This window comes from Hemicordylus capensis, chromosome 6 (assembly GCF_027244095.1).
Source record: "Hemicordylus capensis ecotype Gifberg chromosome 6, rHemCap1.1.pri, whole genome shotgun sequence".
In the NCBI taxonomy this organism is placed as follows: Eukaryota; Metazoa; Chordata; class Lepidosauria; order Squamata; family Cordylidae; genus Hemicordylus; species Hemicordylus capensis.
Genome location: NC_069662.1, coordinates 132,673,872 through 132,693,217, shown reverse-complemented (window position 1 = coordinate 132,693,217; position 19,346 = coordinate 132,673,872). Strand labels below are relative to the sequence as shown.

The window sequence follows — 19,346 nt, the reverse complement described above, 5'->3', positions numbered from 1 at the left end:
TAAACTATACCAGAGTTTCTTAACCTTGGGCCCCAGATGATGGGAGTTGTAATCCAACATCTGGGGGCCCAAGGTTAAGAAACCCTGAACTATACTTCTCCTAAGGTTAAGCAGTACTGAAGGATAAATTTGTTTTTGACAGCTAAGGCAATTAGAAATTTGGTCAATATACAATATAGCAAACTGTATATTAAAGAGTAGACTATGTAATTTATATATCTGCTCGACCTTTGAAAACTATACAATAAACAAATTTTTGATAAGAGCTGGGAAGCTACTGGCTCACAGCTGAGTGTAGAACCTGCAGTGTTAAGGTGTCTATCTATCCCAAGCTCTCAGTTCAACAGAAAAAAATATAAAATTGTAGTAAAGAGGGAGGCTTTTAAGTGTATGGCTATGCAATAGTCCCTGAACACTTTGCAGAGTGGTTAAACAACATGAAGTGTTCAAGGTTATGTAGGCTCTAATTCTATGAAACAGCATTTCCACTTAGGGACATTTATCTATACTGTACTGGCAACAAAAATGATGTAGCTTCTTAAAAGGAAGTGGCTACAACAGGTCTGGGAGTGTTTAAGCTGGCAGCCAACCAAGAGAGTTTTTGGTATAATAGCAGCCTATAGATTATGTACTCAGCCCTAATAAGAGATTGAGTGTACAGACATCTGTATACTTTATATGTTGTAATGTGAATGACTGTGCCTGTGTTCATTTATACACAGGCCCCTCAAATGCACAGTACAGATTGGAAGTGTACTGCTGTACTGTGTTTAGCATGTGAATAACTCTGCCAGTGTATACTTGTATGAGTGTTGAACATAAGGTGAATAGGGCTTATGACATTAGAAACAGACCTTCTGAACAGAGTTTGTATGTGTAAAAAGGAGTAGACTTTTGAAAGGTATATTTGAAGGATGGACATCAAGAGAGAAAGCCAGCAGAGTGATAAATTTAGAGACAGGACTAGCTGCCTACAACAAGGGGGTGTGTGTGGTGGTGGTGGTGAGTTTCCTTTTAAAATAACTTCCCCTTTAAGGTAACTACTACTAGAAAAATCAGCAATAGATTATCCTGTTATGTCACAATGCTGTAAAGCTGGTGGCTGCCAGAGAATACAAGTGTCCCCCATAGCCACTGGTTTCCTGCACCATCATGAAGTGGTCTTAATTATGCAAATACAAGTTTCCTATTTACATCCACTCCTTCCCCAAATTAATACTACCACAATCCTGCATGTTTATAAAGTGTATTTCAAAAAAAAAATGTGATTCTGCAAGAATGGTACAGCACAATATACAAATAAACCATTTAAGAACAGAACAAATTTTAACTTTCTTAGAAAGTATTTTAAGTAGTGCACATTCAGAAAGCTCAAGCTCTTGTGAATTATAGAAAAAATTCAATAGCAAGCTACCAGTTGGCTTGCTGTTTTGATTTATGTACAACATGTATTGCTTCTCTTAGTGGACCAAAATTCATAGACTAATTGAACAAGTTGACACATTTAGAACACTGATTTTGATATCTGTGATATTTAAATATTTGAAAATGTGGTAATGGCATGACAGCTTGTTCCTATAGAAGGAGAAAAGCATGAGGGAAAGAGGAATGCCCAACACTAATACCTATAAAGTGCAAGGAAGGCGATTTGAAAAGCACATTGGGAAAGATGAGGCTATTCCCATGAGCAGCCCAGCCGGGGTAGGCTGCTTGTGTGGAGCACCAGGATTGGGAGTGATCCTGGTGCTTCTGCCCCATCCAACCTGACACTTTACCAGCACCACCACCCCCCACCCGGGTTAAGGGTGCAAATGTGCCCTTACCCCCAGTGCTGTATGTTTGGGCTGCATGGAGCCCGAGCACACACTCATTGTGGGATTCCTATAGGCCAGAAAAATGAGTCCCAGCCTCCAGTTATCTGCATTGCATGGAGCAGCGTGCATTGTGTGGGGACAATGCCGCTCACTGAAGGCAACATCTCCAACTGTTGGGGGCAGGGTAGGTCCATCCTTGCCTTCCCCCCACCCTTCCAACAGTAGTGTGCACGACCTCAAGGAGTGCTAACCTTACCCCTGCCTGTGTTTTGCCCCAATATCACTTTCCCTGCTGTTGTCACTAAGGAGATGCTTCCTGGTCTTGGAATACTACTGAGTGAAAAAACAGCAGGGGAGAATCAGTTTGAGTGGGCAACAAAGGAAGAGTTCAGTATTTAAAAGGAAGAGTTCAGTGCACTTTAAAATTGCCCACTCTGTTTTACGGCCATTGGACCATGACCCAGCTCCAACACAGAGGAAAAATAAACCAAATGCTTTAGTGCAAAGAAGCCAGGAAAGAAAGCCTGCTGTGTTCCAAAAAAGGAAAAGCCCTCATTCTAATAGTTCATTTGTAAAGTTAGTAGGTTAACAGGTTAGAACAAAGGGAAATGCCTCTCAGACTACAAGTGAACAAAAGGGATATCATACAGTTAAGGAGAAACATGCCACACTTTGTTTTAGCATTTAAGTTCTTAAAAGACAGCTATTTTCTTCAGGTGCGAATATCCATCTGAAGCATCATCTACTGATGTGTTTATGTAGTTAGCTGAAGGTTCATCATCTGACTCAGTAGACTCATCTTCATCCGACTCAGTAGACTCATTTTCTACAGCAGATGAGCTGATAGGAATAAGTTCATCCATTTGTTTACACAGCATTTGCTGAAGTCTCTGAATACCTACAAAAGGGAAGATAATGCAGTCTTGTGTTCAAGGAACCACAACAGAAGATTTTGTTAATAAGATCTTGATTATGTCATCAGCTAGGATTTCAGTGAGATAAAACAACCTGTTTGTTCTCTACTCAGATACAGGCCTGATCATACTAGTACAGAGGCATTTAGAGAGAGGTGCCACCACACAGTTCTGCTTTACTATTGGAACATCCATATGCCTGTAGAACTCTGCCGTCCTGAAGTTGCTCCTACACACCCAAATTGGAGTTGAAATTAACAATATTTGGCACTTATGCTCTGAATTAAAGACTGTAGTGGTACAAATGCAAAGTGAAATTCTGATCACTTTCTCCTCTGGTTGACCTGCTCCTCAGCCTTCCAGGACAGGAGGAAAACTTCAGGTTGTGTGACACTCAGAAACAGATTTATACTAGTGGACAGGGCTTTTGGAGGGAGGGGAGAGGGAGAAACTAAAATTGCTTTCCCTTCCCACTCCATGCCTCTTCTTTGCAAAGCAGATTTCGGTGCAGGAACTATTGCCAGAGGGCTGCAGATCATATTGGCCCATCTCTAAGGAGGCATTTAATACAGGGTGTTGTTTAATCTACTTTTGTTCAAGCCCCATTGGCTTATTTTAGTGCAGAGTCCAAATAACACTTTGGCAAGTATGCAAAGCTGAGATAACCAAATTTGGATAGCTATCTACAGTACTCCCAATTCTCACTATATCCCACATGTCCTACAGACTTTTTCCTTACTACTGAATGGTTCTGTTCAGCAAGAAGAGCCAAATACACTGTGGAAAATCCTCTGTAGGAAAATGTTCAGTAAGTCACATTGTGCTAAAACAGACTTATTTTATTTGGTAAATGAGCTCACAGAACATGTGGAGAGATATATAGTATTACTTGGTTATATATCCAGCCACAGTAAATAAGAGGTGGGGTAAGAGATCATATGAATCTTAAAAGAAAATGAAACTTACATAAGGAAATGTTATCTAGAGAGTCTGAGAAGACCAGTCTAAACCATCCAGGTTCATAACAGCAAAAGGCTTTTCCAGGACTAATGAGAATCTTTTCATTCAGAATCTTCCACCATAATTCAATTTCAGCTTCAAATGTCTGCGATTTTAAGAACTGAGAAAAATTATATACATTGTAACAAAATGCCACATAAAACCACATTACTACCAGAACAGAGAGACACTTCCTCCTCCTCGACAAAGATCAGAAGTATGAAAGCGTAAAACTAAAATATTATTTAGAACTGGATAAGATGTTATCCAAAATATTTTGTATATGTTATTGACTAAAATTGAAAACATTACTCCGTTTAGTCAATGTCCCAGCCCAAATAATATAGTTTAGTTGCTCCGAGAGAGAGGGGTGGGGGTAGGTGGGGAAAGGTTCAAGGCTCATATTCACTATGAATTCAGATTTCATATCTAAGAGGATACTACTAGTGGATTATGTTCAAGGCATAACATAATCTTGCTTTGAGCACTTGATATGTACTGTATGAATGCCAAGGATTAAAATTCAGCTACAATTTCCCTCTTTAAACAGCCAACAGCACTTATTTTCTTCAATCCTCCCTCCCTGATCCCTCTAGAACTTTCCACGTACTTTCCTGAAGTCAGCCCATACATATAATCCTCCTGAACTTTTTAAAACAGGTATTCCTATCTCTGCAAGACCATCCACAAGAATGTTCTGTGCCTCCTTAAGCCTTCTTTTATTGGTTGGAAAAAACACATCATCCAGCCATTCTGTCAAAATAAGAACACAATTGTGACAACACTGCTTTGATGGCAAATGTGTATCATCCCCCTACCCCCTGCAATTTTATTTGCTGGTTATGCCAACCTCTGTCGCTAAGGAATTGGCTGAGAACATGTTGCACAGGTCCAGGGCATCCATGAAAGACAGCCAATCGATTAACAGCTTTCCTGACCTCATGATTTTTGGTATATAGTACTCCAACTCTGATGCCACACATGCCAAAATCCTGGAAAGGGAGAGAACAAACAGAAAAAGATGATGATTAAGATATCCTTGACAGACTAACATGCTGTGCAAATTTCTATCCAAATTTGTGTTGATCAGAGCAAACTGAAGGAAATGAAATAAATTCCTCCTGTGATAAAATATAGTGGCTGACATCCTAACAAAACATGTAAATAGCACACAGCAGGACCATCTAGGTAGGTAAGGGAAGCGACAGAGCTGCACATTTTTGCACAATGGAGCCAGCAGGCACTTCTCCCAGAGCTCTCTCCTGTGCCCCCAAAGCCCTCTGTCGCAGCAGACACATGATGCCAAGTAGACAAACTTGTAAATCTGTACACTGTGTGAATTTATAACACATCAGTGGCCAATAGAGATTCTAATAGGGGTGGAAGTAGTATGCCACAGTTGGGAAACTTGGCCTGCTATGTGGTTGCGGTCAAGACAAACTTTCAATCCATGATTTGTGCTATTGGTTAGTGTCTACATAAAGTTACTCTACATAAAGTTACTACATACATTTAAGTGTCTACATAAAGTTACTCTGGGACTGGAGAAGCACACTCTGCCATTGGCCAAAGGACGAAGGGCCACTGGGAGATTGCACTCCTTCCCTCCAAGAAGATCACGTCAAAAGGGAAGAACTGCCTAGTCCCAACAGGAAATAAATGCCCACTTACAATTTGCCACTTTATTCTGTCATTTCCAAACTTCTCTCTCTCCTCTGCTTTTGACTCTGCACCCTCCCTCATGCACCTTGTCTTTTAAATCAATAAATAAAATAAGCAAGCAAGAAAGCCGCCCAAGGGCAGAGCCTGCATCTCGTTGCATTCAATCGCCATGCTCCATTCTGGAAGATATGTCTGGGTTATAAATTATTAGAATTAAAGTATTCCTAAAAAGCAAAGTATAAATATGGAGGGAGGGTAGAATAGGACAATGACAGCATAAACAGTTTCAAATATTGATTTGGAAGAAACACTAGTAACAAACATTCCTAACCTACCTTGCTAAATCCCCACATAAAGTGTGTCCGGTCTGGATCTGGTAAACTAAAAATAAAAGTTTTCCAGTGAATGTGTGTCTTGTGTTTAATGAACCACCACATTATTTTTAAGTCACAAGGGCAATGATGATTACTGGCAAAATCTGCTGCAGGGATAGAAATCTAATTTACATACAAAGCATGTGCATGGAACTGAACCTTCCACTGAAATGTGAAAATTGCTCAGTGCAGGACTCTGTGTGCTCATGCATTTGGAATGCAGGACACAGAGGGATCTAGATCAAGGATACCCATGTTACAGCTAGAAATCAAATAGGAGATGTTCTAAATAGAACAACATTAGCAGATATCAGCCTCTAAGTATCCTAACCTACTGTAGTTTGGGAGCTGTATCCCATCCCATTTGGTGATTGTGTGCAACGGAAACAAGTTATTTTCTGGGAGAGGTTAGGAAGAATAATTGTCCGACCCAGTACCTATCTCCCAGACAAATCACTCCCCCTCCCCGCCTCCATCCGTGCTATTTCCTTCACACATGATCACAAAACTAAGGTAAAGCACTTCTATTCTAATTATAATAGTGTTTACAAGTTTTTGATGTACTGAAGTAGGTATCCAAAAAGTTTATAAGGTTGAAATATTGACTGGATTATTTTAATTGTAGATACACTACATGGCAGGAACAGATCACAGCTGGGTAAGATCTTGGAAGGAAGAAATACAGATCACAGGTGGAGAGGGTGGATGCACTCCAGCACAACACTGCACACACAGCTTCTTGTCACACTAAAGCAAGACAGGCTATTGACTGCAAAAATTAGTTCTCTCATGTCTTGAAACCTTCCAGAGACCACTTCCACCACATCCTCCTCAATACTGCTTTTCAACAAAAGTTTCCAAAGTGGTTTACATAGAGAAATAAAAAATAAGATGGATCCCTGTCCCCAAAGGGCTCACAATTTTAAAAGAAACATAAAACAGACACCAGCAACAGTCATTGGAGGGGTACTATGTTGGAGATGGAGAGACCCAGTTGCTCTCTCCCAGCTAAATAGAGAGAATTACCACATTAAAAAGGTGCCTCTTTGCTCAGTTAGCAGGGGTTAGGGATATGCACTGAACTGGTGGTCGGTCTCCCTTTAAGAGCAGGGGAGGGTGCACTTACTGCTCCTACCACTTTTCTGCCACCGGCGCCTGTGTTTATTAATGGCCATCGGGGCGGCAGTGTACATCTCTGCCGCCCTGTTCTTCCGGATATGACTGGAAGTCGCCGATGAGCCCCTACTCTTAAAGGGAGACCCCTGCCGCCTTCAAACTGGTGGAACCGCTGGTTCCGTGCACATCCCTAGCACGGGTTTAAAAAGCATGTTTACTTTGACAATATGACTGCCAACATACAAGAAAGGAAAAATATTTCACACTTGCAAAATGTTTGGGTCCAAAGGCAGCACAGAGGGGCATGGCCGTGCTAGAATTCTAAGAGGAAGTTCTCTACAGAGAGGGAGCAAAATCACAGCCATAGTTTTTAGCATAAAGCTTCACAAATGTGAAATAGTTCACTAAAAATATGACACACAAGAATTTGTCAGATGGTCAGGGTGGTGGGGGTGGAAACAACGGCAAGACTGAAAGCCCTCTTCTGAAGCTACCAAATCTAAAATACTTGTTTTTAAACAAATATGTTAGGAGTCTGCTAATTAGGTTTTTTAAAAAACACATTTTTTACACTAGCAAGAAGTTATACATACCTATCTAAGCTAAGGATGCTTGTGAACGTGGTATCATCATATACAGACAACATGTAAATTTCATCCATTATCACATGTAATTTATATCTATATGCAGAAAGAGAAATGTGTAAGAAATCTTCAAGATGTTTTTGGTACTGCAGTTGCTGCTTAGCAAATACCCATTTTTAAATTAAAGCTGCTCTTCCCAACAGAATATCTACATATATTTAGCAGGTTTTTGCTCACATATATCCTCCCACCCATTATTTTGACATCCATACCATGAGGTTAAATGCAAATATAGATAATTTAAATAATATGCAAATCACAGATTTAAGTACCTAACAACTCACCATGCACTTAACATTTACCTATTACATTCCTACAGTGAAAGCCACAAACACATATAAAACTGTATTCTTATTCCCAATATTAGCAGGCATAGATGTTCAAGACTGCAAGATACCCAAACATCCTAAGTGGCAGTAAACTGTTACAAATTTATATAAGCTTTTTCCTGGAAAAATAAACTTTGAAGTATGTAAAAGCAACATCTAGACAGAGTCCAATTGACATTAAATGGCACTTAATTCAGTCATGACTAACGTTTCACAGATTTCAATGGCATTTAGTCATGACTAGATTAGTCTGGATGTTGGTCAATATTCTTAGTTTACATCTCCAAACTTCCAGAGGCAGACTGGAGCCCTAAGTCTACATGGTCATGCTGAAGAGGGGAGAAGATCTTGGAGACCTACAAACACTGAGAACTATAGTTGTTTCCATTATAAACAAGAGTCACAGAACTTCAAAAATTAATCCATTTCATATAGATCTGAAAAGGTTTGCGAGAATTTGGATATATGATGGCATTCTTCCGCAGACAAAACTAGTTATGAAGTCAATGATGTTTTGCAGTCAGATGCACATTCAACAAGCCTTACTTGGGTGTAACACCCATTGAATACAGTGAGACATACTTCCAAGTCTTTATAGCATTTAAGGCATTACAATGCATTGTGTGTAGACATTACAAGACTGTTTCGATGGATAACAATTGCATCTTAGAATGTGACCCATACAGCAATAATTGAGGCAACAGGAGAAAAGGCAATGAACATTTAGAGGAAAGATAAGGGATCCTTCTTTGGGAAAACAGCTTCTCATTTATGTACTATGGAGACTTCTACAGACTGGGTGGTGGTGGGGGAATATCAGATATCCCTGTCAGAAGCTTCATTTCATAATACCCACTTAATAAATTGATACTGAGGTACTTTTCAAATCAATACTTCTATCCATATTGTACACTCTTACTAATATTGATTTTGGTAATCATCAGTTTTCATATAATTAAGATACCCAGCTTGACACATACACATTTTTGTTTTTTAATAGCGTAAAGTCAATTTCATAATGGGTTATATATTCAGAGATAGTCTGCTAATTTAATTTTTCACCCTCACCAAAAACCACGCAAAGATTAAATTATGGCATAAACATATTTTAAACACACTTAGACACATATGCCAAATGAATGAGATTACCAAAAATCAATTTTATAACTAGCATACTGCATAATAGAAACTTAAAAGCCCAAACAAATAGCACTAGCACTCAAACCTGTGTGCAAACTCTAGACATTCTTTCAGTAATTTTGCTGGGTAAATGTCCCCTAATGGATTGTGAGGGTTGATCAGGATTAATGCTCTGACTCTGATGCCCTGAAAAAAGAAAAACTGGTAGTCGGAGATGCCAACACACAGTCAAGCAGAGGACTAGCAAGCTTGCACATTTGCCATCCTTTAATAAGATGCAAAGTAGTGAAGTTATGTGACTGCATATGAACATACATGTTCTTGCAACAGCAAGTCTCTGTAATTTAACAGAAGAAAAAATCTGCTGTTATGTAAATTCTTGCACTAGCAACACGATGTATTGCAGGTGGAAGGGGGCCAGTGTTACAGTACAGAAAACATAGGATGGTATCCCAAGAAAGTCAATCCTGATGAAAACCCACTGAAATTAATGTGACTTAAGTTATTGCAATCAATCGTGCTTAGTCAGAATTAACTTTCTTTGGATACAATCCTATGTTTTGTATACTGTAACACTGGCCCCCTTCCACCTGCAATACATTGTGTGGTTAGTAAAAGAGAGCTGTTAGTCAAGAGTTCACAGAACATTTTTTTCTTCTGTTCATCTTTTATGAATCTAAGCCAATTTTTGAAATAGAACTACTTAAAGTTATAAATTTTGGTAGCTATTTTAAAGTCACTGTTGCAGTTCCTATGATTCCTCTTAATGTGAATCCTTCTGAAAATCCATTATCAACACAACTTTGCAAAAAAGGTTTAACTGTTCCACTGTACTCTACATGTTTTCTATTAATACTGAATTTTTATATTTGCTTGTAGACAATTCTTTGTCTACAAGAATTTAGAGGGATCATCTTACAAAGTATGTACCTCTACATTAGAGTGATATGTTCAACTACAATGGAATATAGTATTTATGTAATACTATCTAATATGGAAATACATTTTCCCACAATCTAATTATTTTATAATTTCACTGTGGCATGTTTTCCCAACATCTTTCTTCTAAAAGGTGGATTCTAAAATGAGTAGTTTCAAACTATGTAGGAAACCAACTGTATGGCCACCTTCTAAAGATCTGTGAAACTGGCAAAGTGCTTGGGAAACAAAGAGGGGATTCCAAACGGTATGTGAAACTGCATGGGCAGGAGGAGAAAGTATAAGCTGTTCAACAAAAAGAAAGAGAATCAGTAGGAATAGCAGAAGATCCCTGCATGAACCTCTTGGACCACAACTACTGCAAATTAACCAAAAACTAGCTGATCCGGCATAGAGCATCTGTGCCCCTATGTTCTCCCTGTCTCCCACCCCTCTCTTCAACACCAGTCCATTCTCCCCGTCCCTGTCTGCTTTCTCTCACTGCCCTCACTCACTCCCCGCCCGCCAGTCTGGCCGCCTCTTTCCCTCCCAGCCAGGCGACCTGGCTGCCGCTATCCGGCAGTTGTTTGCAAACTCTCACGAGAGCTGCCACACATGGGATTAGCAACGGGTACGCCTAAGAGAAATATAGATAGATTTGTCACTAATTTCAGTATGAAGTGAATGACCCAGATTATTAGTACCATATACTTTGTGGGACCACACATTTTCACTGGAAAGGTGACAGTGAGTTACACAAATTGTATTTAGCCAAAATTACAGCTAATTGAGTTGGTTAAAAATATTCCTACCTGCTCCTCAGCTCTCTGAAGTGCAGTTTCTAATTTTTCAATTGTTAGCTGAAAAGGCTGACTTTTCTCATCAGTCACCTATGTAAGAATTTTAAAGACTTGATTATTTTAATAGGAATTCCTTAACAGATATGATTAGGGTTAGGGGGAAAGTAGCAAGATCCACATATGAACAACAGATTGTATTTTGAGGCGAGCTCAGCTGGTATTGCCTTCCAATCTTTTGTTTAATGGGAGAGAAAGTAGGTTCAATGAGCACCACAGTCTTTGTGTACCCTCAGGGACATATTTTTTCAGGAAACACAGTGGGCTTCAAAGGGAAGTGGGGCAGGGATCAGTGAAAATTGGCCCTCCCCTGTTGGTCCAGTGCTGCATCAATCTGGATGTCAGCCACTCAAATTAAAAAGCCACTCATACTTCTGGAGGGCAACAAGTTACCAATTCTTAAGTATAAAGTTGTGCACAAAACAAAACCTTTAGTATACATGTTGCATAGCCCTGACACTGTATTTTAATCTGGTTAGTCTCAATACCATATGAGAAAAAGATCTCCAGAGTCTAGTTTCCATCATCACCGATTCATGTAATTGTGTGAATTCCTAGGCAATACATCTGAGCACGAGTTTAGAGGATGGGAATCTTTAGTAAAATGGAGTTTTACCTCACTGAATAAGGGCACGTGAACAGGTTGCATTTCACCATAAAGCCAGGTTTTGGAATTTAGACCTCCATAATATGGAGCAGGAATTAGATATCCATCTACAATAAGAATGCACATGATTTATCCATTACCACTGGCTATTAGCCCAAAGGAAAAGATGCTGAGGCATCAGTAAATCAGTTGCATATACATATTATATACCCAAGTTCACTTACCTCCAGGATCACACAACACAACGGAAAGAGTTGCAAAGGCAGCACAACATCCATTCATCACAATAATCTAGAAATTTAAGAGAAAAAAGTCTGTCAAACCACAAGATTCTTTTTTTTTAAAGTTATGAACATGTCTAAGATAGCCAGGTGTCAGTGACTCAGGTCAGTTCTAAAAATGCAGCACTATTATATCAACCTAACAGCAAATGGATGCTTAATCCTGCCCCCACCACACCCCAATGCTCCTGTCCTGTATATATGTATTCTATTGGCTGTAATCCCCATCAGCCATTGAGAAATCTTACTGGACAATTATATAACTGGAATTATGAATGCGTATATCATTCAGATCAACAGAAAAACTCGCTGACTGTTTAGTGGTTCCAGTTTCCCAAGGCTACCTCCAGAGTTGAGTGATTTTTTCCAGTTAGGTGCATCCCAGGCAATTAAAGTATGAAAAGACACCAGGCACTGTGGCTGACATCCAGACTAGCACTGCACTTGTACAGCAGTGCCAAGATCCAGTCTACTGCTGTGCTATTATGCAAGAAGGAGAAAGGGGAGTTTTGAACTATCTTCCCTTCCCTCTGAAGCCCACTGTGCATCACAAACATATGTCCTTGAGGATTACAAGAACCTCAGGGACTTACTGAACGTAAGAGGGAAGAGGAGATAGTCGGAAAAATGACCCCAGTCATTGCTTGCGCGGTGCAATGGTAGTCTGGATTTCAACACTGCCTCACAGGCACAGTGCTAGTCTGGATGTCAGCCAGTATAAATGTCTTCTGAGAAGGACAGTGTTCCTAGACTACTCATTTTACATCAAGGACAGCTAAAAATCAGCAGTCTGTCAGCTTAAAAAAATAATAATAATGGAAGTGAGAAATTCAAACATATTTCCAGACAGGAATTTTCCTGTTAATATACCCAAACTGAGAGTCATTAAGCAGCTGATGAAAAAGAATTAATCATGCTGCTACTCCACAAGACTTGGTTAACCTTTATTATAAAAATGAACATTTTGAGGCAGTTGGAAACCTTATGAAAGATGATCTGAGTACCCTGAAACAGGAGTAGAAGTGTAATACATAATTTATCTTAAGTACCGATTCTATCTAGCCTAAATTTTTATAAAAATAAAACAGCAGCTAGATTCTCAGAACAGTACTGCATAGTTTGCAAAACGATTCAGAAGTGATAAGACTCAAGAAATCTTGAAAAAGCCTCACTGGAGAATGTATTAAAAAGATCTAACAAATCTTCACAAAATATTAAATAAAGAGAAAATACTGTGGTTCCTTACATGTTCTGGGTCCAGTGCTGTTGGAGCTTTTGCATATATAGTAAGGAACTTGGCAATTTCTTCTCTGAATCTGAAGTGAAAAAATACACACACTCTGCAATATTGTTTTAATGTAAATTTTATATACATACACACAGGAGATTTTACATTTGAATGTGATGAAGCATAACATGTGTTTGACTTGAGGCAACAGAAGCACAATGCTGGTTGTACCAATTTTAGCTTATTCTAAATATTATTTTGAATATGTATATACCACCTTCTCAACAAAAAGTTCAAAATGGTTTACACAGCAAAATGTATGAGAAGACAGTTTTCTGCCTCAAAGAGGATCACAGTCCAAAATGAAACACACCAGCCACCTGGTGTGAGACAGAGACACAATAGCACCAGCCACTGCTATGGATGCCAACTATAAAGAGCCACCACTTTAAGAAGGTACCACTTTACCCAGTTAACAGGGGTATTGGTTTCTCCAAGTAGCTTATGAAACATTAAGTCTAATGAAGGACATTAGCGACAAGACAGAAGTTTAACAGCCGCAATTTAACTCAAGGGTCAGACCTGTTTGATGATGATATCCCGCTTTGGGGATAGGGATCAATCTTTATTTATTTTTATTTCTCTATGTAAAAGTCTTTGGGGACTTTTGTTGAAAAGTGGTATATAAATATTTGTATTATCATTATTTATTCGATTTTTATACCGCCCTTCCAAAAATGGCTCAGGGCAGTTTACACAGAGAAATAATAAATAAATAAGATGGATCCCTGTCCCCAAAGGGCTCACAATCTAAAAAGAAACATAAGATAGACAACAGCAACAATCACTGGAGATACTGTGCTGGGGGTGGATAGGGCCAGTAGTAGAAGATTAAATATGCCTTGAGAGGCAAGGAAATTTGCTATTAAAATGTGAAGTCATTATCAAATGGCATCATGTCACTTGATAATTATAAACATAAAATGTTGCCAATGATTGTTTAAAACTCTGGTAGAGTGTGCTTATATATTTAAAAAGGCAAAAATGGAGTTTAAGGAGTAACACTAAAAGAAATTGTGCTAATCTACAATTGTTCCTTTTACAAGGCCCTCCTCAGAAGGACATGTTTCCTACTCATATCTGCCATATATTCTGTGAAATGTATAGAAAGAAGTTTTCTATACATAACACCAGAAACTTTAAGGACTGTATCGCAAACTAGTGGTATTCAGCCGCTTATTAGCTACCTAGTTTGAGAAACCACCCGCAGATACAAAACAATCTAGGAATTCTTGATACCTTTTAATGCCTTGTGTATCAGAGTACCGCAGTAAATCAGGTTCCAGATAGTACATGTCAGGTTTTGTGAACTATCAAATTTAAAAAGAGAGAGAGATAAATCAATACTTTTCCTTATATAAATATTCATTCTCACCAACTGATTCTCTGCTGTCAAGAGAAATTAACCATGTTCAGCTGTTCTCTTTCATGTTAATTGGAAACACCATACATACAATATTACACTGTAGGACTCCCCAGTACTCAAAATATGAGACTGAAATGAAAAAAGACATACCTTCCTGACCGTTCTATTCAACAAGAGTAGGACTGTGCAGGACGGTAAAGTCGGAACTCCCATTCCCCACCACCAGGTGGCGTCAGATCGTGAAGCAAGTGCCCTGGGATAGCGTGCTGGTTAAAGAGCCATCATCATGCCATCTAATGGCGCAGCAGGGAAGTAACTTGCCTAGGGAGCAAGAGGTTGCTGGTTCGAATCCCTGTACATTTCCTGGACTATGGGAAACACCTATATCGGGCAGCAGCGATATAGGAAGATACTGAAAGGCATAATCTCATACTGCGCAGGAGATGGCAATGGTAAACCCTTCCTGTATTCTACCAAAGAAAACCACATGGCTCTGTGGTCGCCAGGAGTCAACACTGAATAGATGGCACAACTTTCCCTTTACCATGCTACCCCAGAACTCTTGGCCGCAATCTGACGCCCCCTGATGGTGATAGATGGGAGCTCCGACATCAGAACTCCAACTTTATCAACCTGCACAGTCCTACACAAGAGTCAGCCACCAAAACAACAGTAGGGGTGTGCATGGTCCGGAGTCCCCCCCGGTCCAGCAGGTAGTACTTACCTGTACTGTACCTGTGGTAGTACTTACCCCCCCCCACCGCTCTTCCCCCTCTGGCGCTGGTCCGTTGAAAAATCTTATTGGGGCGGCAGAGTTCCTCCCTGCCACCCCTGCCGCCGTCGTCATTAGTTAAGGCTTAAGAGACGAGCGCGCGCGCCGCGCAGGACGCATGCGCACCGCTAGCGCTCGTCTATTTTAAGCCTTAACTACAACGATGGGGGCAGGTGCGGCAGGGAGGAACTCTGCCGCCCCAAGAAGATTTTTCAACCGACCAGCGCCAGAGGGGGAAGAGCGGTGGCGGGGGGGTAAGTACTACCACCACCACCCCACTTAAAGTCACAGTCCCCCACCCATCCGGACCGGTCCAGCAGTCTTTCCCATGGGGCCGGACTAAAACCATGCATACCACTAATCAACAGTCCATCAGAAGGCAAGAATGTGCTGATATTTTTTCTTCTCCTTGCCATGTACTGAACCACTGAAATAAGTGTACCAGCCCTATTGGCGTGTTGTATCAAGATGATATATGCTGTGCTTATTCAAAAGATCACAAATCCAAAATACTAACCCACACTATTATTGTTTGTAGTCTAACTTACCCTGTCTTGTATCAAATCAAAGCAAAGCTTGTTCTCACTCGTTCCAAAATTCAAAATGCCCTGAAAACAAGCATGAAACATTAAATAGCTACTATAAGAGCAGGATATAAAATGTAAAAAATAATAAATAAAGATATTTACTAGTGCTGTGACTATTTTTTAAACTTTTCTATAGTAACATACCAAATTGAGTATTTAGCTATAAATACCTAAGTTACTAATCAAAGAACAATATGGAAATATATTTATATATTTTACTATAAAACCAAAATGAGCAAACACTTAGTCAAGGCTTTTTTTATTTGGTTCCTCAGTTCTAGACATGGCTTAGGATAGCTGGTGTAGTTTACCCTATGCCTAACTTTTCATGTTAAAATCCATACATCCCTCTAGAGCAGGCCTGCTCAACTTAGGCCCCCCAGCTGTTTTTGAACTACAACTCCCATAATCCCCAGTGACAGTGACCAATAGCCAGGGATTATGGGAATTGTAGGCCAACAGCTGCAGGAGGGCTGAAGTTGAGGAGCCCTGCTCTAGAGTGACTTTCCTTTTCCTACAAGCAGTTCGTGAAGGCAAGACACCCACACCCCCATATAAGCCTACAGTAACTACGTCCCATACTTGGTTGTTCTGCAGACCAGGCTGTAAGAGCAAGAAAAAGCAATACATGCATCCTTCTAAGAAGGGGGATTTCAGGTCAGGGGATAACATCCATTGGTACAAACCAGACTGAACTACCTCCTCCCTCCAGTGGCATCCCAACACTGGACACCTTCCTAAAGCTGTCATACAGTTGCTGCTGTCATCACATCTTCCTTCTCAAGTTCCTGTCCTATTACAGTTTATTTATTTAGAAGCATCCTTCACTTCTGAGGGCTGTTGCAGAGCTTTGACCCAGCTTCAGAGGTACTTAGCAGATGCTCCTCAGAGCACTTCATTCCCTCCATCTTCTCACATACAATGATTTGCTTCCCGCACTTTTCTCCACTCACATTTTTCTAACACACCCCATTTTCTATTGTTCCTGCTCCCCTCTGCTCATAAAGCTCCAACTTATCACCTTTGTCCAAGGTAAGCCTCCCCCAAGCACTTGTGGGGGCTTACTTTGGCTCCAAGCCACCAGTATTCTCTTCTTCACCAGCCACCATCTTCCTTTATCCACAATGCAACACACCCTCACCACTGCATTAGTGAAGGGGTAGAGGGAGCATTGTATTATAGGTTGAAAAAAATGGCAGCCAGAAGCACAGCTGCTTGCCACCATAGGGGCCCTCAAAGGCACTTGTTCAAGGGCCCCTGCAAGTATGGTGCTGGCAATGCCCTTCATTTCAGCTTTCTGGAGCGCCAATTCAGAATGCACTTTCCCACAAGACCCTTTATTCCCACACCCCTCCCACAGCCACAGGATGACCCATTTCCCCATGTTTCCCCATTCCCCATTACCCCAATCACAAAGCATCCACCCCATCAGTTCCCACAACCCTCCTAGAATGGCACAACTCCCATCATCCCCAGCCACAGCAGCCAACAGACAGGAATGATGGGAGTTAAAATCTCTGGCACGGCCCAGAGCCTCTGGATGGGACAGTTTATAAATGTAATAAATAAATAAATAAATAATCCAACAACAGCTGGCGGCTGAAGCTGTGCACCCCACTGCAAGGCACCAGAAGAAGGGATCTCCTGCCCCACCCTGCTTCACGCAGACACCCATTAACCCACCCCCTTCCCCACAAACAAGGATCATACAGTTTGTTGCTGCCTCCTCCAAAGGGAGAAAGCTCCGGGGGGGGGGCCTCCAGGGAGTGGGGGCAGGGGGCAAGCTCCCAAAAGTGGTCCGTCCCTTTTCTGTTTCAGAAATCGAGTATGGGGGGCACAGCAGCTCTCCCACCCATAAATGCACTTTGCCCCTTCTGTGTCCCCCTAGTGCCGCCACTGCCCCCCTCCTCCCAACCCAAGCCCTGTGTTATCACCATCCCTCCCTCCCTCCCTGCAACCACTTCGGCCTGATCAGGGCCGCGCCTCAAAGCCGCCGCACCGCCCGGGCAAGGATGGCATCGCCGCCGCCACCACCACCGCGTCCATCCAGAGAGCTGCCGCATCCCCGGATAACGAGGAAGAGGAGGAGGAGGCCGCGCCCCAGGTGCAGGCGAGGAAAGGGGGGCCGCCCCGCCCCACTCACGCACCTGTGGGTTGTGGTCGGCGTCAAAGGGGTCCCTGAGGTACAGGTCGAAGCCCTTGTGCAGCAGCCCCTCGGCGCCGCCGGCGATGCGGGCTCCTCGAGCGGAAAGGCCCCGCTCGGAGGCCTCTCCATCCTCGCCACCGCAGCAGTCGGCCATCGCAAGGCAAGACGACGATAAAGCAGCCAGGCCCGCCCGCCGCCTCCGGAGCCTCTCTCGCTCGCAGGTGGAGCGAGCCGCGGCGGCGGAGAAAGAGAGCGACGACACCGCCGCCTCGGCCAGCCGTTGCCTTTTGGAGCCCGCCCTGCCGGCTTTTCCCCGCCCAGCTGGAGTGAGTGACTGAGCCAGTCGGCATCTTTCGCCTCCCTCCCCCTCGCGCTATTTATTTTTAAAAAGAAGTCCTATTAGTCTTGCGCCTTCTTGCCCATGCCGTGAAAAAGGCAGCTGGCCGGTGTCTAATCCTCGGCTCATTTTAGGCGACTGGGCAATGATCCAAGATCTCTCTCGGCTGGTTTACTGGTTACCTCAAGTGCAAGATCGGACTTCTCTCCCTTACTCAACATTATGTTCCACCCCACTTAATAATAAGGGCGGGAGGTGGGGAGAGACACCTTTAGGCAGTGGGGAGGATTCACTCACTGGCCGTCAATCCAGACGAGTGTTGCGCTTGCACAAGATGCTGCACTTCCCGTTTGACAATTTTTGCGGGGGTGGGAGGGTGGCAAGTAAGAGCTCTGGTGGGGCAGCACAGCCATTGGCGCAGGGGTGGAGCTAGGGGAGAGGGGGCCCATGGTTCACCCCTCTCTCTGGCAGCCCCTTGGAGTGAGGGAGATAACGAAGAAGATAGGGAGAGGTGGAGCTGGGGGGCCGGGTTCTTTGAACCCATCTGCTCAATCATAGCTACACCCCTGCATTGGCATGGCTAGTCCTGGGCACAAGAGGCACATGCCCCCAATGTTTGGATGGGTGCCCTGGAACCCTTGCCTGTCAGCCTCCCCCTCAAAAATCAAACAAACAAAATCTTGTTTGGACAAAATGCACTGAAGACGGGAAATTCCAGGCCAGCGGGTGCTCACCGCCACTACCTCATCTGTTGTTGAACCTCCACCCCACCCCCCATGTGCTTGTAATGGAAAGGGGCAGTGATGCAGCAGAGCACCTTTTCATTTTCTCTTCCATCCTCTGTCCCCTCCCATTTGATTTGGGCACAAAGGATGCGGGGGAAAGATTGCCCTCAGTCTTATGGTGCATCTGTCAGCTAGAGTTGTGTCTATGTAATTTTGTAGCCTGGACCCTAAAGGCCTTTGGAGGGCCACCCCCTTGCTGGAGCTCCCCCACCCCACTGCAAGTTAAGCATCAACAGCAACTGAACTCACAAGAATGTGAAAATATTAAACAGGTATATTTACACAAATATGCATTAGCAGAAACATTTCAACACGCAGCTCAACATATTCCCATCTCACATATTTCTTCTTCCACTCCCCCCTCCTCCCTCTGTCTCTAAAGCAGAGGTCACACCTGGCTGTCTAGCACA

General features: G+C 42.2%; 1 protein-coding gene across 3 annotated transcripts; it reads right to left on the bottom strand.

The window, feature by feature from the left end:
* Nucleotides 1-1,232: 1,232 nt before the first annotated feature.
* Nucleotides 1,233-18,386, bottom strand: LOC128329514 (1-aminocyclopropane-1-carboxylate synthase-like protein 1). 3 transcript variants are annotated; one of them, XM_053260872.1, is made up of 14 exons: nucleotides 17,816-18,382; nucleotides 15,630-15,689; nucleotides 14,183-14,253; nucleotides 12,902-12,971; nucleotides 11,599-11,665; nucleotides 11,384-11,481; nucleotides 10,723-10,800; nucleotides 9,078-9,178; nucleotides 7,473-7,559; nucleotides 5,725-5,770; nucleotides 4,578-4,719; nucleotides 4,338-4,480; nucleotides 3,695-3,848; nucleotides 1,233-2,712 (listed from the first exon to the last, which is right to left on the bottom strand). In XM_053260872.1, exons 1-14 carry the CDS (start codon nucleotides 17,966-17,968, stop codon nucleotides 2,507-2,509), a joined length of 1,476 nt encoding a protein of 491 aa, XP_053116847.1. In that variant the 5' UTR covers nucleotides 17,969-18,382; the 3' UTR covers nucleotides 1,233-2,506. The 3 variants fall into 3 exon arrangements, with proteins under 3 accessions (XP_053116847.1, XP_053116849.1, XP_053116848.1); XM_053260874.1 differs by lacking the exon at nucleotides 4,338-4,480 and having other exon boundaries at nucleotides 4,666-4,719; nucleotides 17,816-18,386; XM_053260873.1 differs by lacking the exons at nucleotides 4,338-4,480; nucleotides 5,725-5,770 and having other exon boundaries at nucleotides 17,816-18,386.
* Between the last annotated feature and the right edge of the window lie 960 nt (nucleotides 18,387-19,346).